This window comes from Melopsittacus undulatus, chromosome 6, assembly GCF_012275295.1.
Source record: "Melopsittacus undulatus isolate bMelUnd1 chromosome 6, bMelUnd1.mat.Z, whole genome shotgun sequence".
NCBI classification, from domain to species: Eukaryota; Metazoa; Chordata; class Aves; order Psittaciformes; family Psittaculidae; genus Melopsittacus; species Melopsittacus undulatus.
In genome coordinates this window covers 64,936,145-64,963,099 of record NC_047532.1, presented here as the reverse complement: position 1 = coordinate 64,963,099, position 26,955 = coordinate 64,936,145, and the positions used below count along the sequence as shown (strand labels likewise).

The 26,955-nt window shown below is 41.8% G+C and overlaps 1 protein-coding gene across 1 annotated transcript in view; it reads left to right on the top strand.

Moving 5' to 3' along the window:
* The window catches only part of DPYD (dihydropyrimidine dehydrogenase), a 349,108-nt gene that overhangs the window by 278,645 nt on the left and 43,508 nt on the right, over positions 1–26,955 (top strand). The window contains exons 19-20 of the mRNA XM_034064349.1: positions 6,850–6,992; positions 25,236–25,415. Coding sequence (XP_033920240.1) covers positions 6,850–6,992; positions 25,236–25,415 — 323 coding nt within the window. The remainder of the gene's footprint in view (positions 1–6,849; positions 6,993–25,235; positions 25,416–26,955) is intronic.

Below are 26,955 nucleotides of genomic sequence, written 5' to 3'. Positions count from 1 at the left end.
AAATAGCCATGAACACTGGTAGCAGACTGAGTTAAACACATCTGTTTCTGTATATTGATGGGTTGGGAGACCTGCCCTGTGTTCAAGTGAAGCAGTTGCATCTTTTGGGGTAAGGATTGCCCAGCAGAATTTGGCTCTGACACTCTCACATCAAGAAGGTCTTCCGCATGTTGAGGTGACACTTGCTGTGTGTTAAGTTTATGGCCATTGCTCCTCATCCTGTCACTGGGCACCACTGGAAAGGGTCTGGCCTCATCCTCCTTGTACCTGCCTTTGAGCTATTGATCTGCATTGATGAGATAGCCTCTCAGGCTGCTCTTCTCCAGGCTAACCAGGCCCAGCTCCTGCAATCTCTGCTCATAAGAGAGATGCTCCAGACCCCTGAACATCTCTGTGGCCTCTGCTGGACCCTCTCCTTGTAGTGAGCAGAGGAAAGAACGTGAACAGCAGAGTGTGAGACAATCCCCAGGTTCAAGTGAAACCAAAGTAGAAAGCCTGAATGGGATTAAATAATGAACATCTGCTAAATTGCAACAGAAAATGCTTTGCTGGGTTTCATGCAGATCACCAGAAGGATCGATTTTTAGTAGCTTTGTGGTTTTCAGTGAGGGAATGGCTTGGTTAGAAAATGTTTAACTAGCTCGTACAGCAATCACAAAACAATTTGTATCTGTCCTCGGGATTTTTCCTGCTGAAGCTCAATATGAGTGAGAATTCCCCTAGGTCTTCTGGATAAATAATATTTACAGATAAGGAAAATGTAATTTTTCCCTCTCTCTTTCTCTGATTCAAACCTTTTTTAATTGAGAGGAGTCTCTGATGACTGCCAAACATTTATTGAGCGAGAACTCTGGTGATTTGATGAACTTTGAGCTGCAAGAGCATAAATAATCATTAGTATAAATTCAAAAATGGTCAAAAGAAACCCTAAAAAGGACACTGATTTTTATTTGTGGAGGAAACAGGAAGCAAAATGGTGACTTCTTTTTACCAGTCACAGGTTCAACTCAAACCCGGGGGTATCCCAAAGAGAATCATATGAGAAAGAAGCTTTTAAATGAAAAGGGAGAAATAATTATCAGGGAAAATATTAACACAACATTTTATATTAATCTACAATTTCTCAATCCATACATGTCACAGGTAGTCACAATACGCTAACAAAAGCAAGTCAGTGTGGTTTCAAGTGGCAGTGATGGCAGAGTGAGATAGAAACGGTTTCAAATCTGCAGAATCATTCACTTTATTCTATTGAGGTGAAGTCCTGGCTTCACTGTAGTCAGCAGAACCTTTGCCATTGATTCAGTAGTGTTGGCACGTTACCCATCACAAATTATGGATCAAATGAAGCATTAGTCAGCCATTGCTTTGAGGATGTTGGCAAACTGCTGTGGAGACCCCCCATAAAACAAATACTCCCTTAACTCCTCCATTTGGTAAATGAATAATTAAAAGTTTTGGTTGGAAATGGCCAGAGCCTGAGGAAATAGTGCATTATTAGTAGTGATTTGGGCAAATGGCTATTACTGTGTGAGTGGGAACGGACTGAAGGACTGTCCAGGCTGTGAAATAGATGAGGAGCAGTGAAAGACTCTCCTCTGCATCCTGAGGTGGCAAGGACCATCTTGAACTTGCTCTTTCGGCACTAGCCTGTAGTTTTCAGTGTGCTGAATATTGTGTGACCCATTTGGGGAACCTCATACCAGCAGTGGATGGTATTTCTATCTAAACATGCCTGTTTATTGGGTTTTCTTCTGCATATAAATGCATTCTCTGGCCATTTTGAAGGATGTGCCTGCTACACTGTTTCATTAAACTGCGGCGTTATCGGGTAATTGTTTAAACATAATGCCATAGCACTATCAAAAGGAAAGGTGAACTAATGGCATTTGCAAATGTCAGGGATTATCTTAACACTTTTATTATAGTTTATAAAAAGTAGGTTCAGGGCATTCCATGGCAATTATTTCCACCGAAATTGGTTATTTAAATAAATTGCTAATTATCTGGATATGACAGTATTGAAAACCCTGCTAATGACTTCGTTGATAAGTGTAGCTTATGATGGCCACCTACAGGTGGGAGTGGGAAAGAACATGGCACAGAAGCATTCCCATCGGAAGGAATGCGAAGTGAATGAATGGTGTGTAACAATATATGTGTATAAGATGGAATTGTGTGTATAACACGTTTCCCTGGCCTGTTTACAGGTGCAGATTATAGTGTATATATATATATATATATATATATATAAAGTACTTTGATCACCAAAACTAGGCAGCATACACATTATGCAAAAAATTCCTTAGTATAGATTTGGTTTTTGTGGTTTTTTTTGCTTAATTTCCAAACTTTCTTACCTGGTTCCTTCCTGCAGCATTGTATTAATCATCTCCAACACCTCCATTTTCCCAGACCAACTGTCTTCTGCAGTCTTCATCCCAAACTAGTGTTTGCTGTTATTGGCTTCTTTTGTCATTGGGTTTATTCATTTGAACACTCAGGAAGATGGGAATGTCAGATGTCTTCCAATAATGGATTTATAGAGGGAGGGAGATTTTGAGGGTTTCTTTCTTGCAGCAGAACAGACTGCATCAGGAATTTATTAATAAAAAATAATTTATCAGCCAATTTTTCCTTGTAATATTTAGACTGTTTTAAATCTGATATTCGATTTGTAAAAGACTGAAGTGTAATATAATATAATGCAAATGAAGAAGTCATTTTGCTTTACAGTGCACAGAATGGGGAGAATTATGACCCAAATTCCTTTTTATTCCATCTAGTAACCATAGATACAAAAATTAGCTTTTAAGGCATCTCCTAACCAAAGGTATGTGAGTTTTCCTTTTAAATCTGCTGCTTTTGTTGATAAAGACCATTCAGCCTGTTTCAAGGTTCAGACTTTGTATTCTCAGTGTGAATTGATTCACCTCAGTTCTGTTGGCTGGTTTCTAGTGGATCTGGATCATCTTTACCTAAAGGTCCACTTAGAGCTGCTGCAGATACGTGTGGAAGACTTCAGGCTACCATGTTAGTGCATTCTATTGCAAGTAAGAATGTAGCCCAGCATTCAAAGCTTCTTAGACTTGAGGTTGGTGGATCACTGGGATTAAGAAGATCTGAATGTTTCTGCTGGGAATTGCCAAAGCTATTGACTTGCCTGAAGCTTAACCCCAGGCTTCTCCTAGAAGAAGGCATCAAATTTGGCTCTCAGTCCTCGACCTAATGAACATTTTTGGTGTTGAAGTCATAATAAAACATGTGTTTTCTGGCACTGGTAGACAGTTTTTTACTTCCTAAGTAGGTGTAATACCTCTCACCAGTTTTCCATCAGCCTGAAATCCTCAGAGGACCAGAGCAGCTCTGCCTGCCTGCACTGATCAGAGCATTTGATCAACATAAGTTCTGCTTCTCCTTCACACTCTATTTTGCCCTATTGGATTTCCTTGACTGCAATCCCTGAGAGTCACAGAAAAACTGACTTTAAAAAGAAAGAAAACCAAAATTCGTCATTTTAAGGCAAGGAGAAGGTCGAGGACTTTGGCATCAGACACTTACTGAATTGTTGAAAACTCTATTTAGTAGCAACCATTTGTTCCCTAATTAATGAGATATTCGAAAGGGTAGTTTGCAACACAGAGTAGCATGGAACTAGATGATCTTAAGGTCCTTTCCAATCCTAACAATTTTATGATTCTATGATACTGTGTCATCTCCACCAGGTATTTTTCTGTCTTCCATTTTCAAATCTCACTCCCCTCCTTGAGGTCTGGATACATGGACTTTGTTTACTAAATCTTGTTCTTTTACAGCAAGGTAAATGATAGCCATATCAAGCATCTGGTAGCAGCTGTAATGCTACTATCAAGAGAGTACCATATCAGCAGTTTCCCAGCTACAGGTGCTTAACTAGTGGAATTACATGTCCCAAGCACATCAAAGTATGTGGTAGATGCTTATCTTCTTGGCATTGAGCTGTCTTTCAAATGCATGCTGGATTTGGACCTCAGGCTTCTTAAATACCATTTGATTTATCAGGCAAACTTCTGCATATTTCCATTACTACTTACAGCTCTTCCTTAAATCTCCTTTATTTCAACCTTTGAAAAACTCAAGTCTCCACAAATACCTATGTTGGAATTTATTGTCTTCCTATTTGCTTTATTCTTTCTTTTATTTTGGGTTATTCTGGATGGTTATTTCACTGTTTCAATCGGCAGAAGGATCTCTATCACAAGTAAAGCATGTTGTGTTCCAGACCAGAAGCTTTTCTTGCAGAAGGGGAAGCTTCTGAACTGTTGATCGAGAATGGCTGCACCTTCTGATGTTCTGTATTCTGTAGAGCAAAGAAGATATTGACACCTCAGTCAACCCTCTGCTTGTCATTAGAGCCATTTATTTACTCTCATCAGTAGCACTCCTGAAATGTTTTTACATTCATTTGGGGGAGTTATAGATGAATGGAATACTTTTACCATCATACCAATTTATCACTAATTTACTAATCACCAAACGTAAGTAATAGCTCCTATTAAGAATATCAAGTGCAGCTAGTACTAAAAATTACCTGTGTTCCACAATAAACTCTAAGTCTCATTGCCATCTCTGCTAGGCGTCATCAAATCATATGCTTGATTTCTTTGGGCTGAATGAAGGCCTTTCTGATTACTTATTGTGCTGAACCTTAAATAAACTGTAATTTGCTCTTTTTCCTCTACTGACCATTGTACAGAGATAGTCATTTAAGTGAGAAGGTGGCTAATTTAATCACAATGAAGAAAGAAAGGGTTATATTCCAGAAATAGTGTCTTGTGGAACTCTTTGCTGTGGGATACCATTAAGGTCAAGGGTCTGTAAGGCTTAAAAGCTGGTGCAATGCAGCCTCTTAGAGTTACATTGGGGTTAAAAGAATAGAAGCCTACATGCCTCAAGGCAGATGTCGGTTTTTAACTCATACAGATTGGAAAGACTTTTTCCTCTAGCGACATAATTTCAGAGTTAACAGCATCTGTATTCTTTCACCTTTCTAAGGAATAACTACTTCATCAGAGTGAGATTCTGCAATAGCTCCGTTAGTGCCTGAAAGCAATATAACAAGTCTGATGCTTACCTGTAGCCTCAATTTCAAACACTGACTATTAGAGGAATTCCATGAACTAGTGCTTTTGGATGAGATTGTTCCCAGTGATTTTGATGTGTAGCGGATGTCTTGGCATGTATGGCCCTCCAGAGAATTGCTGAACTCATGGTGGGGTCATTCTCCTCATTGACCCATAGACCTGGGAGGTCTGAGCTGATGCACAAGCAAGGAGGAGGCTCTTTCTAGAGAGCAGAACCTGAGCTGATGGTAGGTGCTTTGTGGAGACCAGAAACCTCGGCATGAGAGGCAGCACTGATGGGGACACTGGAGGGAGGGTTGATGCTGGGCTCAGTGACACAATACTGGCTGGAAAAAGCAATTTAGCCTTTACTAAAGACTTTCTTCTATTAACAATCCAGGCAGCAGAACTGCAGTACTTCCATCTCAGAAAGGGCAAAGAAAGAACTGCAGCACAGCTTGCTTGGGTTGAAGTCTTGTCTGCAGGTGATGAGGATGTTGGTCAGGCATCTAAGCAGAGGTGTGGGGATGCAGCAGCTACTGTTCCCCCATAGGCTCTTTTCCCACACTTCCAAACTGTGGTTTCTTCTTTCCTCTTGTTTTGCTCATTGCATTGGTTTTATTCCTTTCTTCCCTTTTGGCTATTTGCTCTTGCAGAAGGTCAGAGCTTTAAAGGTTATAAAAATACCCATGGAGGGTGTTCAGAAGCATCTCAGATCGTGATATTTCCCCGCATTACCTAATACAGTACAAACCCAAAAGTACTAGCACTTCTCTGTGTAGGCTGACAGGGTTGACAGCCAGCCAGTTCCTCTGGGAGTGATGTGTGCCTCCCTTACACTACTGTAGTGTTGTCCAGTGATAACATGGAAATTTCCCAAAGGTTCTCTAAATGAAATGGGAATGTTAAGAATACAAGAGTTATGCAGAGTAATCCCAACCAGCCTCAGATAAAACATCAGGGGAAGTGTCAGCTGTCTGTTCCCTCCATCATTTAATGAGCAGCATCTGTATGCATATTTTAAAGGCTTGCATACCATGAATAGGATGTAGCCAAAGCAGAAGCATTGCAGACACAGCACATTGAGACTTTAGTCATCATTCCTCTAAATGTAGCAGGGAGTTGTCTGACTCAACTTCTAGATACCATTTAAAAGTACAAGCTCCAGTCTTGGAGATAGGACTCTGAAATGAATATACTTTATTCTTTTGAGCTTCTGACTAAAGGGGGCTTACTTAAAGGATTATCCAAATCTACAAACATCCAAAGGGGAAACATGTTAAATAAGATGTGAGATGTCAAATGCAGTGAAGTGGCATTTTTAAAGAATCTTTACTCAGATAAATAAATGAGATGTTGCCTCTGACTTGGTCTGTGTTCAAAAAGCCAAGCTGATTCTTTATGTAGAAACACAGGTCTCTGTCTACAGTGTACTGTATGGGAAAGTATTGCTTTCTGTCTCAGACATTGTTAGTCTTTGTTTTGAGCATCAGCTAAAATGTTCCAGCCAGCTTTGCAATGTTTATCCAAATGTTTCTGTGATTTCCTGTATTTCAGCCAAATTCATAGTACTTTACAAGTACTGATAGCACTTGAAACCCACTTGGTGTCAATTTATAAATGAATGCATCCTCTGCATCTCAGAATTAGATGATGTTAGCTTCTGATGTTCCTTACCATGAGGGATGCGCAGATGACATCAGGGTGTGCTCTGCTACTGCTTACAACGTGTTCTGGTTTTCCATAGGAAATGCCATCAGGCCCATCGCCCTCCGCGCAGTGTCCGCCATAGCCCGTGCTCTTCCCGGATTTCCGATCTTAGCAACTGGAGGCATCGATTCTGCTGAAAGTGGACTTCAGTTTCTCCACAGTGGGGCTTCTGTTTTACAGGTATCCTTTCTTTCTTTAAAGCATTAGAATGAAAGGAATTAAAACCAGAATGTAGCTTCCTTTCAAACATTAGAATCATTATACCATTGAAAGCAATTTGCATAGAACCGTAGGATCTACTGAGTTGGAAAACACCTTTAGCTCATCAAGTCCAACCATTCCCAGGACTGCCAAAGCCACCACTAACCCATGGCACTGAGGGCCTCATCCTCATGGTTTATGGACACTTCCAGAGACAGTGATTCCACCACTACCCTGTGAAGCTTCATGCTTCTTGCTAAGAGACATTCATTTCAAATGGAGGAGGAGTTGCCAAAATAACACTTCAGGTGTTCCAATACCAACCTGGGAAAAGGCTTGCTCTGAGTAAGTTATCGCTTTTTCTCTCTGACCTATAGGATTTAAACATTAAGCATCGCTCCCTTGTCATACAAACAAGGTTAACATAGGGTTAAGTTTCAGCTCTCTGATGTTCCTTTATTATTGGGTTTTGTCTTCTGCAAAGAGCCTTTTCAAGGGGAGAGGCATTTCAAAGAACACTACTTTGGTCCCACTGGGAGCCAGTTTAAAGTAATTCCTGCTTACCCAGGCATCTGCATCCCGTAAGCATGATTATTGGAGCAGGAGGTGCAGAGCTCTCTCTCCTGCATATGAGGCTGGTGGTGTAGCCTGTTGCAATGGAGTAAGGTTTCAGACTGGATCATAGAATAATGGAATCTCGGAATGGTTTGTGTTGGAAGGGACCTTAAAGCTCATCCAGTTCCAACCCCCTGAATACAGTAGTTGAGGCTTTCTACATTGCCTGTGTTGTTTTGAGATCCTGGCCAGACTGGCATGGTTATTTAGTCCCTGTCATGGAATGAAGCCTCAATGGCCTGTTATTATGGGCACTAGGAAATTAGCTGGAAATCAGCCCCTTACCTGCTCTACTTTGCAGCATATGTGTTAGAATGGCTAATGGTGGTGTTCTCATATTCCATTGTATATTGTTACATTCTGGTTGATGCTCATCCCCATGGTCTGGAGTTCCCATCATAGCCAACAGCAGCTGTGAATTCTGTGGATGTCAGCTTTGTGTCCCTCCGTGGAATGACTGGAGTGGTTTCATTCCCACGAGTCTCTGACATTAAAATTAGATTCAGTGTGACCATGCTTTCTGCACAGCACTGGTGTCTGCTGAGATTAGTCATTTGTTTGCTATGCTTCATACAAAAAAAAGCCCCCAAATAGGCCAACTCAGTGGTTTGCTTGGGTTTTTAACGGTGTTGTGTGATCTGAGCTATACAATGTGGAATGAGTTTCTGGTCTGCATCTGCTCTATCTGGTTCTGGATGACTAAAAAATGAAGTTGTTTCATGTCATTTATGCACTTTTATATGGACTAACGTTAAACTCCTCTGGATCGCCCCTATCCTCAGTGTGACTGGCTTATTTCTCTTTCACTAATGGAAGGAAGTCATTTAAAGTAATCTGAGATGAGTTCTAAAGCTGCTATGTAGTTAAAGTCTGAACTAGTTCAATTACATTTAATTTAAAATAAGCCTTTAGTAAACTTCATGCAAGGTTGTGAGTCCAGGCCATAAGTCTTTCCCTCACCATGGGAAAGGCAAATGGAAGGAACAAGGAAACAAGCAATCTCTATAGCCTTACAAGAAATACCCTTGACCAGGACTAGACTTGTTCAAGCAAGATACATTGTGATATACAGAAGACACCCTCATCTTCATAGGTCAACTTTGGAACTAATTAGGATTGGGAGAATCATTGCTGTTGTTTTCCTTTCTTAAAATGATATGCAAATAGCCACCTAATATACTTTTCCCTGAATCCTGATCTCTCTCTCACATGTCCTTGGTATCAAATGCCAGAGTTGTTCCTTTAGCAGTCAAACTCCCTGTTCCTTATCCTACCAGCTTTGAGAGTTTACTTCTGCTTCCTCAGTACCAAAATACAGAGCAAGTACAGAATCTGGAGATAGCATCATGTAAAGTGATCTGCTGAATGGTTCAATTTATTAAGATTCGAGTCTTATTTAAGTTTTGTACATATCAAGTCCCCAGCTTCAGTAAGTAGAAGCCTGGACTGTACTGGGAGAATTATATATGCATCCTATAGCCTTAAGTGTCTGCTTTGGACACTGTTGGAGATGGTGCTGAATAGACACTTGGACTGACAAAGTGCTGCACATTTTGTGATCTTACTTCACATTTCCAACACCACAAGGACATGGTACGACTGATGCGAAGGCAGAAAGCAAGGAGCCTGGACATTGGTGGTGATGGAGTGAGCACTGTGCTCAGCAGTGGGTACATTCCCAGTTCCACTACTGGGAATGGGTACTACTGCTACTGTCACCACCCTGTTCCACAAAATAGCACGTGGATGTTTCCTTGCTTTTTTTAAAGGGTAGGGAATGTCAATTCATGTAGCATTAAACACAGTCTGATACCACTCAACAGCACAGATTGTACTGGTCCATCCACCGAGCTCTGCTACAGAACTGGGAAAGCAGCACTTGCATGACCATTGGACTTCCCTTTGTTTTGCCTAGATGAGAGTCTTGTGTCTTCTTTGCCATGAGAAGCAGACCTTGATGGGCTAAGATAATACAAAGGCTTTGTGGGTTGATTTAATTGCAGTCTGGCATATCTCTCAGAGAAGAGGTTTATGAATAATAAATGTACCTCCATTAAAAGCAAGAACAGGTTTTCCTCTGCAGCTATTTCAGTTACAACCAGTTCTCCATTATTTTCTTTCCCAATTGCTTTTATTTGTAAGATATGGGGATTTATTTTCCATTTGAGAAACCATCATACACAGAAATGCAAGTCAGGAGTGACCAAAGGCATATTTTGATATATGCTATAACCACCTCAAGTGGTATTAAGGGATAGATTAGGGAATGGTTTGGAGAGGTAGGTTCAGTGTTCAAAGCATTTTCTATCCCCTCTTTTAGACGATGCCCATGGCAGGGGGTTGGAAGTAGATGATCTTAAGGTCTTTTCCAACCCAAACCTTTCTATGAGTCTATGATTCTACGGAGGGCAACATCCTGAGTGTTGTTACTCCTAAAAGTTTGTGTGTAGGAAAGTTTTGCAGCAGGGGTAGCAAACAGCCTGGATCCTGGCAGTCAGTGGTAGTTGGGATTCACATTTTATACAGCAATTTAACAGCACATGCTTCCACTTTGTGGACTTCAGAATCAGTTGCAAAAAGACCCCGCTTGTTCTTTAATTCTTCATTGCAAATGCTGAACCATTTCAGTCACTCCTAATTCCACAGCACTATATTTTCCTGTAACACACTCATATCTAACAATCCCTTTTGAGTTCAGACATGGAATTAAAAATAAACCCAGTAACTTTATTTGTGGAGATAACCCTGCACTCATTGCATACCAAAAGCTCTAGATACATCTAGCTGCATCTTTCTGAGGCGCAGTTTACTGCTATGTGCTTCCAGTGCGGCTGAAGTTGTTTGGGTGTTCTAATGTAAGTAAGCTCCTTCAAAGCCTCAATTTATCAAGATAAGATTGGATTATGTTTCTTTGCATCTCTTGCATCACGGGGGTGATGTACCGTCATCACACTGATGGGTGGTCAGGTTTTTGCAAGCCTTTGCAAGAGACAGGAGTTTTTCAAAGTCATCTTGCTGTAGGAAATTAAAAACGGGGACAATTATAGCAAATTCCAGTGGAAAGAGACAATGCATTATGGAAAAAGCAATAAAAGTGGAAAAATATTCAAGTAAAAGTCGTTCCACAGCAGCCTGTATGATTCAATTGTAGATCAATATTGTGTAGTTAATGCATTAGCAGTAGAGCATTAATTTGCAATTACCGCAGGTGATCTGATTCTCTGGGTTCTGGCCATTGGCATAAATGACCTTTTGTTGAAAGAGATTCTGTACTCATTACTTATAGCAGATGTAACAGAAAATAAAGGTGGATCTGAAATGTACTTGTTTCATGGTAGAGTCTCTTAACTTTATACTCTGGAATGGAATACTTTTGTTCAACTTGAATATTGGTCATTAGCATGTAAAGAATATGTATTCCTTTTCAGACAGATTGCTTTTCTTACGAAGTGTGGAGGTCACACATGTTCTGTGTTGCTCCAGCATGGCTGTTTGTGAGGCTCTCTGCATAGCAGCACTATTAAATCCACTCAGATAATGCTGCTTCCCAGCAGGTCAGCTTTGCCCCAAGGCCTGTTTCAGAACCATCTTCACCTGTCTGTCTCCCACCTAGAACCATGAAATGGTTTGGGTTGGAAGGGACCTTAAAACTCATCCAGTTCCAAGCCCCTGCCACAGGCAGGGACACCTCACACTAGAGCAGGTTGCTCCAAGCCCCTGTGTCCAACCTGGCCTTGAGCACTGCCAGACATGGGGCAGCCACAGCTTCTCTGGGCACCCTGTGCCAGCGCCTCAGCACCCTCACAGGGAAGAGCTTCTGCCTTAGATCTAACCTGAACTTCCCCTGTTTCAGTGTGAACCCGTCACCCTTTGTCCTCTCACTATAGTCCCTGATGAAGATTCCCTCTCCAGCATCCTTGGAGCCCCCTTCAAACACTGGAAGCTGCTCTGAGGTCTCCACACAGCTTCTCTTCTCCAGGCTGAACAGCCCCAATGTTCTTAGCCTGTCTCCGTACAGGAAGTGCTCCAACCCCTGCTTATCCTCGTGGCCTCCTTTGCACTTGCTCCAACAGGTACATGTCCTTCTCATGTTGAGGACACCAGAATTGCACACAGTGCTGCAAATGGGGTCTCACAAGAGCACAGGAGAGGGGCAGAATCACCTCCCTTGACCTGCTGCTCACAGCCCTGGATGGGATGTATCTTTCAGCCCTGTGATGCTGTACTCTTGTCTTCACTGGACCTTGCACCATGACCTTCCTCATCCCTCAGGCAGAGAGATAATGTAGGAATATACCCCCTCACAGAGACAGAGCTGCCAGGATGCTGAATCTGCCCTGTGCCTTTCTCTCCTGCCCCACACCAGTTGTGTATGAGATCCTCAGGGATCTGCAAGAGAACAAAACCATTCGGGAAGTATGACAGCCCATGATATGAAAGCAATAGTGATGGGTTTTTTGCCTCTGCAAGATAAAATCTCCCTCCACTACAGAAAGTGGTTGTTTTTATGAGACTACTTGTGTTTTGTGTAATGTTTTCAAGGAGCGTTCCTGTTGGTACCTCTTTGGAGCTAGAGTCTCAAGGGATTCAGGACAGTTTGATGAATATTTTTCTTTCAGCAAGCTTTTTACTGAAGCACTTAGCTGGGGGATTTTTCTAACAGCAGGATGGCCCTATGTGTGGGAATAATCAAGCTTTCCCATCACAAAATAGTGGGACTTGAACGATGAGAGAGAGCACTGTTATTTTATTTGTGCAAATGTGAAACCCTGTGAGGAACCTTTCTGCATGGCATAGGATGCCCTGGGTATCAGGATATGAAAGCAAGGCTCTGAAAATATCATCACTGTGAGATGACAGGGGGGAAAGAAGAGTACAGTTTTACAAGTATTATGTCATATCTTAATGTTTAGATGTTCCCATTTTCTCCACCCTAATCTCAACACCCAATCCCCCCAAAATCCCATTAAATGTATTCTGGGATCATTTATCATATTTTTCCCTATTTAATTTTTCATTTATTATTAACTTATTAATTAAGAATGAATTTCATTATTAATTTATTTATTAATTAATTACAGACTGATACAGTTTCTCTGTGGTTTTTTGTGTCTACAGAACTGCAATGAGGAGAGCTGAAGAACACTTGGTGTTCTTCTAAGCCCATCTCAGTGTCTATACAAGTCAGTGAAGACACAGATACTTGAGTTAAGTGAGGACTAGGTGAGACCAAAAGCATTCTCATTCAGGAATTACTGTTTATGCCATTGAATGGTATGGAGAGTGAAGAAGTATAAGAGATTGAAATTGTGTGTGTGCAGAACAGGGCAGTGATGGAACAAGCCTTGTGGTTTACAATTCTAGGTTAAGTTTATACTGAGTAGTGATGTCCTTGGCAATGCTGCGTTAAAGGTTGGACTTGATGAACTTAAAGGTCTTTTCCAACCTGGTTAATTCTATGATGACACTTGCAAAAAACTTATGTCTTGCAGTGAGTAGCAGTGATTCTGAATGTAGAGGAAGGGCTCAGTCACTAAAGCCCACTCTTCCTCTGTCCCCAGCCCATCCTTACACCAGCACATGGAGGGCAAAGAGGCTCAAGGCTTTGCTTTGTGCCAGTCAGAGCATGCTCCATGGGTAGATAAGCCTCAGAACATACTTCAACATCAGCTGGACACTGTGAAGCTTCTGTGACTCAAGAGGTAGAAGGACACAGCCATTCTGTACAGACCTGTTCATGGTGCAGAGAGGTTAAGATTGGGCTATTTCTTCTCTCGCCCATTAAATTGACGAGTGAAGGATAGATTGCTGGATGGTGTCGGGCCACCAGAATGATACAAGATGAGATTCAAGGAATGGCATTTTACATCCACCAACAGTTTTAAGGCAAAACCCACTTTTCTGATGCAAGTCCTTTTATTGAGGTATACGCAGCCTCATGTAGAAAGAGCCCGTATTCCTGAAGAAGCTCAGTATATGTTTGTGTGTCCTTTTGAGTATCCTCAGTCTCATTTGAGCTTAGTGGCCATTTTCACTGGAATTTGCTGGAAGTAGTTTGTTATAACAAGTTTTGAGAAAGCAAAAAAGTGAGGCAGAGGAGAGCACGTTCCTGCATTCCTTCACTACAAGCGCGAGCACGCTATGAGCTCACCTTTATTAGACCTCTGAGAATCCACATGGGACAGTGCTGTTAGGATCATGGCAGCCACAGGAAAGGCTTTAATTGGCAGTCACACCTTATTAGATGTCAGAGAACCCAACCAGGAGACACGGAGCTGCTGGAAGCCAGTTATCATTAGTTCCAGTGCTCACAGAGCCGCGCGCTTGAAAACACCTTCAATGGCCGCGGCGCAGGATGGAGCGGCCCTTCTCTGCAGAGCTGGGATTTACAGGGCATGCAGAAACAAAAGAGGGAACAAAGCACTGTTTGAACATGCCACCATAAAAATCAAAAGGAAACCCAATGTGAGAGCAAGAGAAGTCGGGGCAGACATGCTCAAGTGATCGCTTCTAATAAACATTTCAGTATTTGCTGCTTTCTTCTTGGCTCGGTGCTAATGACAGGAACTCAGCCTGTTCTCAGCTGTCTATCTTTGCTAAGAACAAAAAGTCATTAGAGGATTGCCACACTTGCTCCATTACAGATGCCTGGGTTGGAAATCGCTAATGGATAGTGAGGGTTTGCTGTGAGAATTCCTTTTGATGGAAATCAGAATTTGTCAAACAAAATCTTGACTCTTTTTTCTTAATAAAGTTGGCAAAAAATGCCAAATTTGAGCAGGTTTTCATTATTATTGATTTTAATTTCATTGTGACATTTAATGGAAAGCTTCACTATTCAAATCAGCATCCTGTAAAGTTACAGACTAAACTCTAAGCTAATAATGCCTTCTACTTTGTGCCGTTTTGCAGTAGTTTTATGTGTAGGGGGTTTATCTATTAGCTTACATTTATTTCTGCTCATTTTACCAGCTAGTAAATGAGGTCTGCATTGGTAGGATTGTTAGTTCTTGATTTTATAAGAATGAATTCAAGCTCATTCCCTGGCAGTTGCTATTTGTCATTCTTGTAGTGGATTCTTGTGCGAAGTAGGTTTAAGTATTGCTGAATGGTAATCATTATTTACTATCAATTAGGTCTCAATTGAGCATCAGCTCCAATGCTGTCCTTTACTAGTCGCTCCCAGCAGAGGATTTGTTCTTTGCTCTTATACCTGGGGACATTGAGCCTGCTTCTCTTTCAGTGTGAGGTGTCCCTGCCCATGACAAGGGGTTGGAACTGGATGATCTTAAGGACCTTTCCAGTCCAGACAATTCCATGATTCTGCCCAAGTGTTTCCCTGTTTTCCCTGGATCTGGTGGCACAGGTACTTGAAGGGTGAGGAGATGTGAACAAGAAGCAGTTTGGCAGCATGCGCTCTCCATGTCTCCCAAGGATCCACAGTATTGCTTGTCTTTCCACCGCAGATGTGGATTCCCATGGCCACGGTCTTGTGTGAATAAGCAGAGATCTGTCCCCGCTGTAGATAAAACCACAGGTGTGAATTGACATTGAGTGACTTTGGTTTAAAAGTTCACAAGGGAAAAGCAACACAGAGATGATCTTCAAAAGAGGCTGGGGGAAATGTTGAAGGGATTGTGGGCAAATTGTTTTGCTCAGCTCAGGATGCTTTCAAACACAAAGCTAGCTCTGTTGTAGATTGAGTTCCCCTTGCGTCTCAGCGTGGTGATGACTAGAAACTGAACCTGAAAATGTACCCAGCTCCTTGTTGAACATTGAAAATGTCAATGGAAGGAAAATGCTTTCTTTGTTCCTGCCACCTCCAATAATTACTTAGGGAATTCCCTGTGCTTTGTTTTAAATCAGATGTATTGTAACTTCAGGGGACAGGAGTTTTCCTTTCCGTATGGAAGCAGCTCTGTTGATCTTTCAGTTGAAAGCTGTAGCTGGCAGTGGAAGGAAGAAAGGGGGAGCAAGCCATGGAGGAAGCTGTGCTCAGGGAAGGATGGAGCCCATGAAGGATGGAGCAATTTGGGAATACGAGCTTTTCTGGCGGCTTTTTCCTGCTACAACACAAGCTCCCCTTGAAACACAGCTTGATACAGCTATGAAGAGGTCCTTTTATCCATGCAATTTGAATGAAAGGAACAGAAATCATTTCATCTGACATTTGCAGTACGTTAGGTAAGGGTGTAACTGCCCTCAGTATCAGTTATGTAGCTGCTTTCCTTTCTGCTGTTTATTGTTTGAACAGAGCTAGGCAAAACAATCCCTAAGGAAATGTGGAAGTAAGTTTTTTATCTCAGACACGAAAGACTCAGTGGGTCAAAACTGATTTCTTCGCGTGCATCTCATTCTTCAATGGACACAGCAGCCGTTGCACAGATTTGGACAGGCAAGCTGATAAAGAATGGAAGCAATTTTAGCTGAAATACAATGTGAGTACTAGAGGGAAAGGCTCCCAGGGATGAGGGGTTAATCACTGCAGGGCTGAGCTGAGGTTCCGCAATGGAAAAATTGCTTTTCTGTTTGATTGTGAGAGGTTTGCAGCTTTCAAACTTGTGGTCGCAGGAGGATGTCCCTCAGTGCATGGTTCTCATTAGGGTTTGTTGGAAACTTCTGTGGGGAGAGGGTTTTTCATTGACCAATTTCATTTAATCAAAATAGATGTGGGTTCAAGGCCCTGCTGTGTCTGGTCCAGTGGCCTGGGATGAGGAATGCTGAAGCTTTATGCTGGATCCAGGATGCGTTAATGAACCTGAGTATTAACACTAATCAGGAAATAGTTACTCTGTCACAAAGGTCAGTGTTTTCCAGTTTAAACTGATAATCAAAACTCTCAAAATGTGTGGAATTAGCACATTTAAAGAAAAAAGCCTATTTGGGTGACAGTGATCTTTGCTTCAATCTTCCTGCAACGTATTTTAGTTTTGACCTTTTCATTCCAATTAACTCAGATTGCAAACCGGACATGTTAAAATTAAAAGTGGAACAATGGACCCGAGAATCATGGAACCAACCAAGTTGGAAAAGCCCTTTAAGCTCATCCAGTCCAACCGTTCCCAGCAGTGCCAAGGCCATCACTAACCCATGGCACTGAGACCTCGTCTCCACGGTGTGTGAACACTTGCAGGGACGGTGACTGCAGCCCTGCCCTGGGCAGCCTGTTCCAATGCCTGAGCACCCTCTGGGGAAGGAATTGTTCCTCAGCTCCATCCAAACCTGCCCTGGTGCAGCTTGAGGCCATTTCCTCTTGTCCCATCCCTTGTTCCTTGGGAGCAGATCCCAGCCCCCTCCTGGCTCCATCCTCCTGTCAGGCAGTTGTAGGGAGCCATAAGGTCCCCCTGAGCCTTCTCTTCTCCAGACTGAACCCCCAGGTCCCTCAGCCATTCCCATCACACTTGTGCTCCAGGCCCTATCCCAAGTGCATGGTGTTGCTGTTGGGTAGCTCTCAGAAAACCCAGTCTTTAAAACATTGCTGACTTCTGACTGTGTTATGTTACTTTATGACTTTTAACATCAAGCTACCAGATCCGAGCAGCTTAGCTGATACTTGCTTTAGAAATACCTTGGAGGAGCTGAAGGATGCAGCCCATGGAAAAGAATGAATTAAATCTACTTCTATTTGGCACTGCTTCTAATGCTATACCAGCATCTGTAGAACTGCTGGGAGAGCTGGAGGATTTCCACAACAGTACTTAGAATAAAGAGAGAGGAAAGACTTTGGGGTGTCAATAAATGGAATATGAAATTATATTCAACATATCTTTAGAGACAGTTGTAGAGCCCTCTGTATGTGTTTGGGCTGTTTACACGAGGGAGTTAGTTCATCTGTTTTCAAAGATACCTTTCATTTTGTAGATCTACAGCACAGTGATACAATTTGCTATAGGTGGCTGCTTATGAGGCTGTTTCCCACTCTCCTCAATGCTCAAGGCACGTGGAATCATATTGTTTTCTTAGGGAAGATGATCGTGATCAGCACTTCTATCAGTGTGTGCGCCCACCTACTGCATAAAGGTCCACTTTCTAGTTCCAAGAACAGACAGAATGCTTTAGTGAGATAAGGAAATATACCCATTCCTCTAGGGGTGGTTGACAGGGGAAAAAAAAAAACCACAGTTACCTCAGGGAGCCTTCTGAATATTCTCGATTTCTTCTGCATTTTCCTTCTCAAAGACACAGAATACAGAATCACATCACTCAGGCTCCCTTGGTAAGTACCAGTTTTCCACTCCCAAACACCCAGTTTTGAGCGATTTAGATCAAAGATACATTAATTGGCAGAGAAGAATTTAAGGGGAGGAAAAATACATCTGAGTAGGCTAGGAATTAATGCATTGGATAGCATTCCTAAAGGATCCCTTACAGCGCTCTTATCCCCTGCCGTGCCCTCATCTGATAAGTGGCTAATGGATTCTAGACTTTTTTCTCCTCCTTCACTGGAGTGCAATACACAAACAGGGTCTTTCACCCCCCCAAAATCAGATCCTTTGGGGTCTCTGTGCCAATGGGAGTCACTTTGGTGCTAGGGAACTTTTCATCTCAGGAGGCTGCTGTGGCTTCAACACATGTTGGGTGACTTCTTGCTGGCCACTTGCTGCATCCTGATTTCCTTACTTGTGATCCCTCATCCAAATCAGCTCTGCATCCCAATCCAGTAACTCAAGCCTTGTTAAGTAACATCCCATCTGCTAACCTGTGTCTCTAGAGTCATTTGAGCAGCTAATGTGAATGAATCAAATAATTCCATCTGTACTGTATCAATATTTGGGAAGCTTTTTCTTCCTTACAGATTTGTGATTTAAAAGAAAGAATCACACTTTTTTTCCAGAGAGTGCACCACGGTGTCCAATAATCCACGTCCCCTTATGTTCTTAATCCCAACATCCTCTAACAAAAGTAGCAATTGCTGCTAGAAGGGATAATTTAGGCTACGCAGTTAATGTGGTAAGTCAGCGTTTGGAGAGACACGAGGAGTAGGAACCATAGTTATACAGGCAGTCTTTCCATAGACCTTGGCATCCTGAAGATTGGAAGCATAGCAGCCTCTCTCTGAGGGTATTTTATTTGACTCCTTATTCCCATAGCGCATTGTTATGAGTCCTGTGTCAGCTAGCCAAGGCTTTTCACTTGGTAGAGCTGGGCACATCATTATACAGGGGCTGGGAAACATCCGTTTTCATTTCCATAGGCAAGAGCTCTGCAGCATATAGACTGCATGGCCCAGGAAGATCTCCCTTTACTTGAGTCAGTTTTTGCTAGTTGCTTTTGAGAATACATTTTACACCGTATGTATGCCTTACCCAGTTTATAACCCTGCTCTTGTCCACTACAATAAAAGCTGTGGATTCATATGGATACCCAGGTGGGCACAAACAGAATCCTTCCTGAAGCACCTTGTATTCATTTACAACTTCAGTCTTTTTCCACCAGAATCTTAATCAATAGACACTCATCAGAAAAGCAGCAGCCTCAGCTATACGTGGAAAACCAGCCTGGAGTCATTCATACAAGTTTGTCTAACAGGAAGGTGGATTTATGTCTTCAGTGCTTATCAGGAAGGATTTTTAATAGAGAAAGATGATAAATAATGCTCAAATTGGAAATATATTATCATCTAAATTCTAACCAGTAAATCTTTTGCTAACCATTTGGGCATATCAGCCAAAAGTATTTCGAAGGAAGTGAGCCATATTAATGGAAATGTGGAATTGTTAATCCATTGTAAAACCACTCACAGGTACAATAGTTGTTTATCCCCTTGCTGTGGTAAGAATATTAGAATTGTGAAGTCAAAGGCCAAATTCCTAATCCGATGGCATTTTGAGAGCTATTTTTTGCAGAGACCCTCTGCAGTTTAAAGCCAAAGCTGAATTAAGTCTCCATCTTCTGGGGAAGCAAGATGCCATTCTGCTAAATGCTGAAATTTTCTCATTTGAGGGAGGGAGGGAAAGAAGGGAAAAAGAAAGCAGCCAGCAAGACCTAAGAATATGAAAGCATTTGAAATCTCAGAAGGAGTTTAAATCAATGCCCTGCCACAGTTAGAGCACAGATGAAAGTGCCTCTGTCTCAATTGCCAGGAAACTACTTAGAAACTCTTGCTTTGATTTTTTTTTTCTGGGTTCTTTTTTTTGGTAGTCCTTTCCATTGCCACAAAATGCAATATATGGGGACATGAGTGATGGCCTTTTGATGCTGTACAGCTACAACAAGTGGAAACTAATACGGTAGAGCAGTCAAGCGATGTGATTTGTGTTTATGTATACAAATCTTTACCCATCAATCTTCTAACTTGTAGGCTGTGTATCATTGCCACCCATTTACCTCTGTACTGTTGCTTCTGTTTTCCAGAACTGACAATTGTTTTACACCCATGTTCTGCAGAGAGAAATGTTGATTTCAGAGGGGTGTAAAACCTAACATTTTCTGCAAGCTATTGTGTCCTTATCACAGATTCATTCTTGGCAAAGGATTTTAGCTTTCAGTCAATTCTGAATAGGACCATGACTGCTGCCAAACACTGCAGCATTCTTGTTCCCACAGATTTAGTCACACCAAGAATACTTAACACTCATTGCAAGGCAACATGTTATTAAACAGGCTGGATTCTCTGCCCTGTTCCAGCCTCTTGCGCTGAACTAGCAGTACATGAGATTATACACACACTGCATCATGTTAGTTAAAAGTAGTGTAGGGAAGAACTGATACAAGCATATCTAGATCTGCATCTCCTCTGCTGAAATCTCTGCTATTGATGGAACAGAAAGAATGCAGATGGGGAATAGGTCCATTTTTGTCACCATTTTCCCAACCATCACCTGCCTAGCTGGCATTTCACCATATAATAATGAGTTTATATAAAAAACGAAGGTAGTAGGGTAAGAGAAAGGGAACAGAGCAGTGCATGAAGGGGAGTGCATTGTTTCCTCTTTTTAGGGTTAAAGAAAATGTCTTCTTCGCAACATCCCCCAGTGGGAAAATGCAAGCACATCACTGAACAGAAATTGCTTCAGTGAATGATCTGGCTGGAAATGCCTTAGCTACATTATCCATGTTCTGCACAGATAGCACAAGTCTTCCACACAGACCCCCAGGATATGCCAAAGTTTGGGCAGGAACCACATCCAGCTTTGGTCAACAAAACCAAAATGCAGTGTCTGGGTAAGTTTTCTGGAGCAATCTTTCTCATTGCTCCTAGAAACAGAAATTGTGAACAGAATCTAAAGGGTCTGGCACAGGGCAATTTGCTTCAGTAAAGACTTCAGAAATCACCATCTCTCTGTTGTGTAATGATTCTGCTGCAAAAGCATTTACAGTGTTCTGTAAGCGATGTGGTCGTACCTGTCACCAGTAATGAACGTGTTCTGCACAATACGTGAATTAAAAGTTTTAGATCTAAGCAAGTGATTAATGAAAATCCTGTCACCTGCAGAATCCTTTTTACATGATGATAATCTCCTGCCAGCTTACTCCAGTTCCTCAAGGCAGGTTTGTAATGGCTCCGGATCCTTTGACAAAGTTGGAGTCAGTATTTGTGTTTATTTAGTAAGAGAGCAAATGGGTCATTTCTCATGCCAGGACATCAGCAGGGGCCTTTGCATGCCTCTCCTTCCCATCATTGCATTTTGCAGAACAGATTTAGTTAGAAACTTAGACTGTGATTCATTTTCACATCCCATACCCCAATGAGATCATCTGGTGTATGTTTGTTTTACCAGCAGCAAAGCAGGCATTGTGGCCTTAAGCATCTCAGACATGTCTGTGTAGATTAGAATTGTGACCTACGGTTGCAATTCATACTGGACAGGTTTAGATTTCAGGAATACTGAGAGCATGATATAATTGATTGGACATAGCATTTTGGCCTGCTTGTCTCTTTTGGGATGTAAGAGGCAGCCATTGGAGTCTTGCCCTGGGGCGAAAGGGGAGGAGGTCAGATGTTAAAAATGGGTCTACAGAACAGTAAAACCAAGCTCATGCAAAATGATCTCGTTGTATATTAGTGTAATTTGAATAATATATGTTAAAAATGTAGCACCTTTCTCTTTTAGCCCAAGTCCTTGTCCAAAGCTAGAGACAGACACAGACAGGAGAACAGATAACAGCTTTGTTGTGGTCTGGGCCTCACTCTGTCCCTTAGTTTGCTCTCAGGGCCTGTCTCTTGCCTTCCAAAGAAGAAAAAGCTACTTCCTACCTAAATGCAAAGGTTAGATTTCGTGGTCATAATGGTCTTTTCCAACCTAGCTGTTACTGTGATTCTGTGTTTCAGGTGAAAGCCTGGGTCAGTGAGCAGTTGAGTGTTAATTTACATAGATTCATTTGGATCATTTGGGATCAAAGGATCTTAAATAGATGTCATCTCTGCCATGCTTGGAGCAACCTGCTCTAGTGGAAGGTGTTCCTGCTTGTGGCAGGGGGCTGGAACTGGATGAGCTTTAAGGTCCCTTCAACCCAAACCAGTCTGGGATTAAATAACTGCTTGATGAAAGCCTGATGCCAAGGGGAGGAGCTAAGTGGGCAGTGCTGGCTGCAGTTCAGTGTCCTGCTGCTGCTCTGATCAGTGTGAGCAAGACCTGGACGTTTAGCTTTGCAAGGGAAGGGAAGCATGCCTATTCCCAGCGCGAGCAGCAGGAGTGAAGTGGGGACATTAATGATGTGTGGAGATGGGTCAAGTCAGTTCTTCTGTGATGTTTCCAGATGCGTGAGTTTGATTCTTACCTGGTTTATTGCCCTGCAGTTTCTCTCATGCTGAAAAGAGAGCACAAGTGTTATTTAAACTGGTGATGCTGAGGCAGCCAGGGATGATACTAGAAACCTCTCTCTGTGGTGTAGAAATTGTCATGGCTGATGGGTCAGGGTGACCTTTTAGCTTGACTTTGTTCACCACCTTCTGAAATGCAGCAAAGGCTTTTCTACACTGATTCATGGGAGATACTGTAAGCCTTAACCTCACATGTGGTATGTGTAATGTAAGAAATTCCCACGCTCAGAATGTTTGACCAAAACCATGGCAGAACTGTTTCTGTTAGTTTCGTAGGTGTTAATGTTTGAAAAGCTCCTGTTCCAGGAAAGGCCCATAAGCATAAGCACTTGCTTTTATCACAGTGAAATCAGTGAAAGGCATGTCTTTGGTTTATTCTCCACATCATTTACCACCATCGTCATAAGGCTGCTGTAGAAGAGGATGATTGTTTGAAAGCACTAGTTCTGATTCTGAGCCTTTCCATTTCAGATAACAGTTATTTTAAGTGCTGAGATTTACATTTTTCTTCGAAGAATTGCATTTTCCCTTCCATTCTGGAGCCTCCTTGGCTTTCCAGGAAAGGCAGCCAGTGCCCATAGACTCACAGCGAGCAAATGTTGGCTTTTAGAGTGGTATCATCTTCTGATCACTTGTATATGACTGCAGTTCATAACACTGCACCGCCAGATGGGAAACAGTAAAAGCCTCTTTATTTATAAGGTTATTACAGGTATCCTCCAGTGGATCTCATGTGTATACATGCTGTCAAAGCATTGCAGGGTTTTGACAACAGTGCCTGAACTTGTTTCAAGTGACATAACATGGCTTTTAACTGTATCTTTCCCTTCATTTTTTTGTAGTTTTAAGAATAGCTAATGAAAGCACTGAAAACAAAGAGAAATCCTTGGTTTAAATAAGCAACAGTTGAGTTTTATAGTTAAATAACTTGTATTACTGTGAGGATGTTCTTTATAATTGCTCTGGAAATAGCAAAGTCTTGAGGTCTGTGGAAGTTACAACAGACCTAATTAATGTCCTGTTTCTCAAGACAAACAGATTTTGGGTGATGTAAATGCACTGCATAGCAGGTATTCTTGTGCTTATTTTATAGTTTGCCCTTATTTTTCCTTCTACAGCCATAGGATGTGGTATTATACAATGTGATGGGTACCTCTCTTCAGGATTGCAAGTTGTATTATCATTCCTGAGACTGGAAAAAACAATTATATATATCTCTTTATATATTTTTAAGTCTCAAAGTTATGATTCACAGTGTGTTTTCAAGTCCAAGGAGTGTGGATGTGTCTGTGCATGTGCACATATTCATGTTCTAACAAAGGTGGCTGTTTCATTGTGGTGTTCATTACATGTGTATGTGTAGGTATTACCAGGAGTGTTCTTTTTACGTTTTAGAAGAAAAGCTGGATTAGAGTTCTGCAAACACTGACACATCTGGAATTTCAGAGCCTTTCCAGGGACTGGCAATGAATGGGACTCAACCAACCCTGCACCTCGTCACTGATGGATGATTAGAGTTTAGCTAATGAGGTGGTGTGCAGAGAAGAGTCAGGGATTTTTTTATGCACTTGCCAGTTTGCATCTCTCTGGGTTTAAATCTGAGTTAGAATCCACAAAGTGATCCAGAAGGATCTCTATAAATTGCCAGTTATACAGATTATGCATGTATATATACATATATATACACATATATATGCATATTATGTATATATATCATATTTTGCATGTATATGTATATATACATATATAGGCACATATATATTCACTGATTATGTGTATATATACATATATACAGATTATACATGTGTGTGTATATATATACACACATATATATTCACAGATTATATATGTATGTATACATATATATATATACACATACATATATATAGATTATACATGTATAAATGGACAGTTAATGCCTGCTGTCAGTAGTTTTCTGTTTACATGTAAGCTCTGCAGGTCAGGAATCATTGTTTGGTGTGTTTATAAATCTATATTGCTATCTAAGTTACCTAAACCAAAGTGGCCTGGCCTCCCAGTACCACTGCATGGCAGATGGGGATTAGCAGAAGGGGACTATCCTGTTCTGTACCTGGCAGTGCTCACCCATACTAGCAGGTCAGCTTAATGGGTGTTGCTTGCTGAGACATTTTCATTGGAGCTAAGTTCTTCTCAGCAGTATACAGTGAAAGGGCAAGAAGCAATGGGCACAAACAGGAACTCAGGAAATTCCACTTAAATACAAGGAAAAGCTGCAAGGGAGGTTGAACACTGATTCAGATTGCCAAGTTATGCAGTCCCTGAAGATACTCACACCTTGACAGCACAGACTTGGGGAGCCTCTTTTAGTTGACCCTTCTGTGAGCTGGGAGGTTGGCCAAGGCAGTGTCTAGAGATACGTTGCAGCCTCAACAGGTCTGTGGTTCTGTGATTTGCTTGACTGGGACCTAACTGGATATGTGTGTGCATGCTGAACAGAGGAGTACCACCATCTGTCTGTAGGCAAAGGCCTGGGGTGATTTGTGTTTGGCATGCTCAGCATCAGCACCCCAGAAGGCACACTTGGGGCTGGGCTTGCAGGCTTCCTTCTGAACAGCCTTCAGGTATGGTCTAAGGGCTGTGATTAGGAAATCTAGGCATAGCTAGTGTTATTGAGTCCTTCTTTTACTGAACTGCAGTGGTGGTATTATAGCATAGGACTAAGCAGCCAATTCATACCCTGAATCCTTGTCATTCTTTCCCAGTGGAGTTGCAGAAAGGTTCTTCTGATAATCAGAAAGAGTTTGCTAATGCCGGATGTTCCTTTGCCAGGATGTTGCTGATAATGGACTGATGTTTTGTAGGTGTGCAGTGCAATCCAGAATCAAGATTTCACTGTTATTGATGACTACTGCACTGGCCTGCAAGCTCTTCTTTACCTGAAAAGCATTGAGGAGCTTGAAGACTGGAATGGACAGAGCCCTGCAACCGTGCGCCATCAGAAAGGAAAACCAGTACCTAGTATTGCTGATCTGATGGGAAAGGTATGTTGTTTGTTTGCCATTCCTGCATAGTGACACTGTGTGCTTTGGATGCAATTTCATAATCATTGTATGCAGTTCCTGCTTCTTAGTTAAACACTGCTGCTGTCACAAGTAGTCACCAAGTCTTTTTCCTTCCGAGTAAAATAAATATCTGAGAGCAGCTTAAGAAGACAAATTGAAGGGACTTGATACAGGATAACATTTGTACTATAAATATATCTCCCCTTCATTCGTAACACCAGGTCTTCAAAAACACAAAGAAAGTGTAAGATGTAAAATGACAAATATATTGGAACAAGGTCTGGAACTGCTTGTTTTAATGAAAATCAACTCAATCCACATTGATACTAACACTGTGCCAGAAGCACCTGAGTGTTCCAGTCAGGAGATAGGAAAACTCTCCAGCACTGGAGCTTACCAGCTGAGAAGGCTTGTCACAAACCAGGAGTTAATGGGAAGACTGGATCAGGAGTGGCCCTTTGGTCACTGTACCTGAGCGTCTCATTGTCTTTCAAGTGTGCTGACTGCCAAGCCACCTGCAAGGCAGAGTGAGGAATGGTGACACAAAATCATTAAAACCCTGAAAGTATGTGATGGAATAGGAACAGAAACTATGGTCTCTCTGAAACCCTAACCTCTGGATTGCCTTTTTTGTCTGCTGTGGTACTTACCTGCTACAAAAGCATTTTTGGACATATTTGCCAGCTGCAGTGGGTTGCAGCTATGCTAGGGCTGCTCACCCCTCCACCAGGACAAGGGCTCATCCATGCTGAGAAGCAGGGAGGTGTAACTGGCTTCCTACTGATGCCCTACTGCTCCTGCTCTAAGCAAAATACCCGCACAGCAGGGAGGCTGAGCTTTTGTTTCTAGTTACTAGAGGGGCTCACTTTGAAGACTGATTTCAGTGATACATCATGCCTATTGATTATCCTTCCAAAACTCTGATAGAACACTGTTGAAAATGTTGTAAAAAGTAAAGAATTACAAAAGAACAGGATTTGGAGTGTCGGGCACCTCCAAATCTCCACTTACTATTGCTGATGACTGGAGTTGGATTTAGCAGGAGATTAGAGACTCCCGTGTTGTTGTTGTTCTCTGTGGAGCTCTGAAAATTATAACATTACCTTTGAGGAGAAAAGACAATCTTATTCCTAAAGCTCTGGATAATGCGCTGCTTAGAAATAAACCAAGATATAAGCAGTTTCATTTTCATCTGCTTATGTTAAGCAGTTAAACCAGGCTCAAAGGGTTACATCTAAACGTCCTTCCTTTAACACCTGTGGAAGCATCCACAGCATTTCCAACTCATGTAACAGAGATTTGTTGCAATTCTCCTTTAAAGCTGCATTCAGTGTTCTATTTGGGATTACCTTTGTATTTTACTAAAGAGACAACCCTTGTCAAAGATGTTTCTTATGTCCTTTTGAATGAGGGAAAAATAATTCTAATTCTTAGTCGTTTCCACTTGTCACTACATCAATAATTAACTTTAAATAGGTAGCGTGAAAAGACGCTTTAAGGAAGCATTTAATAATTCAAA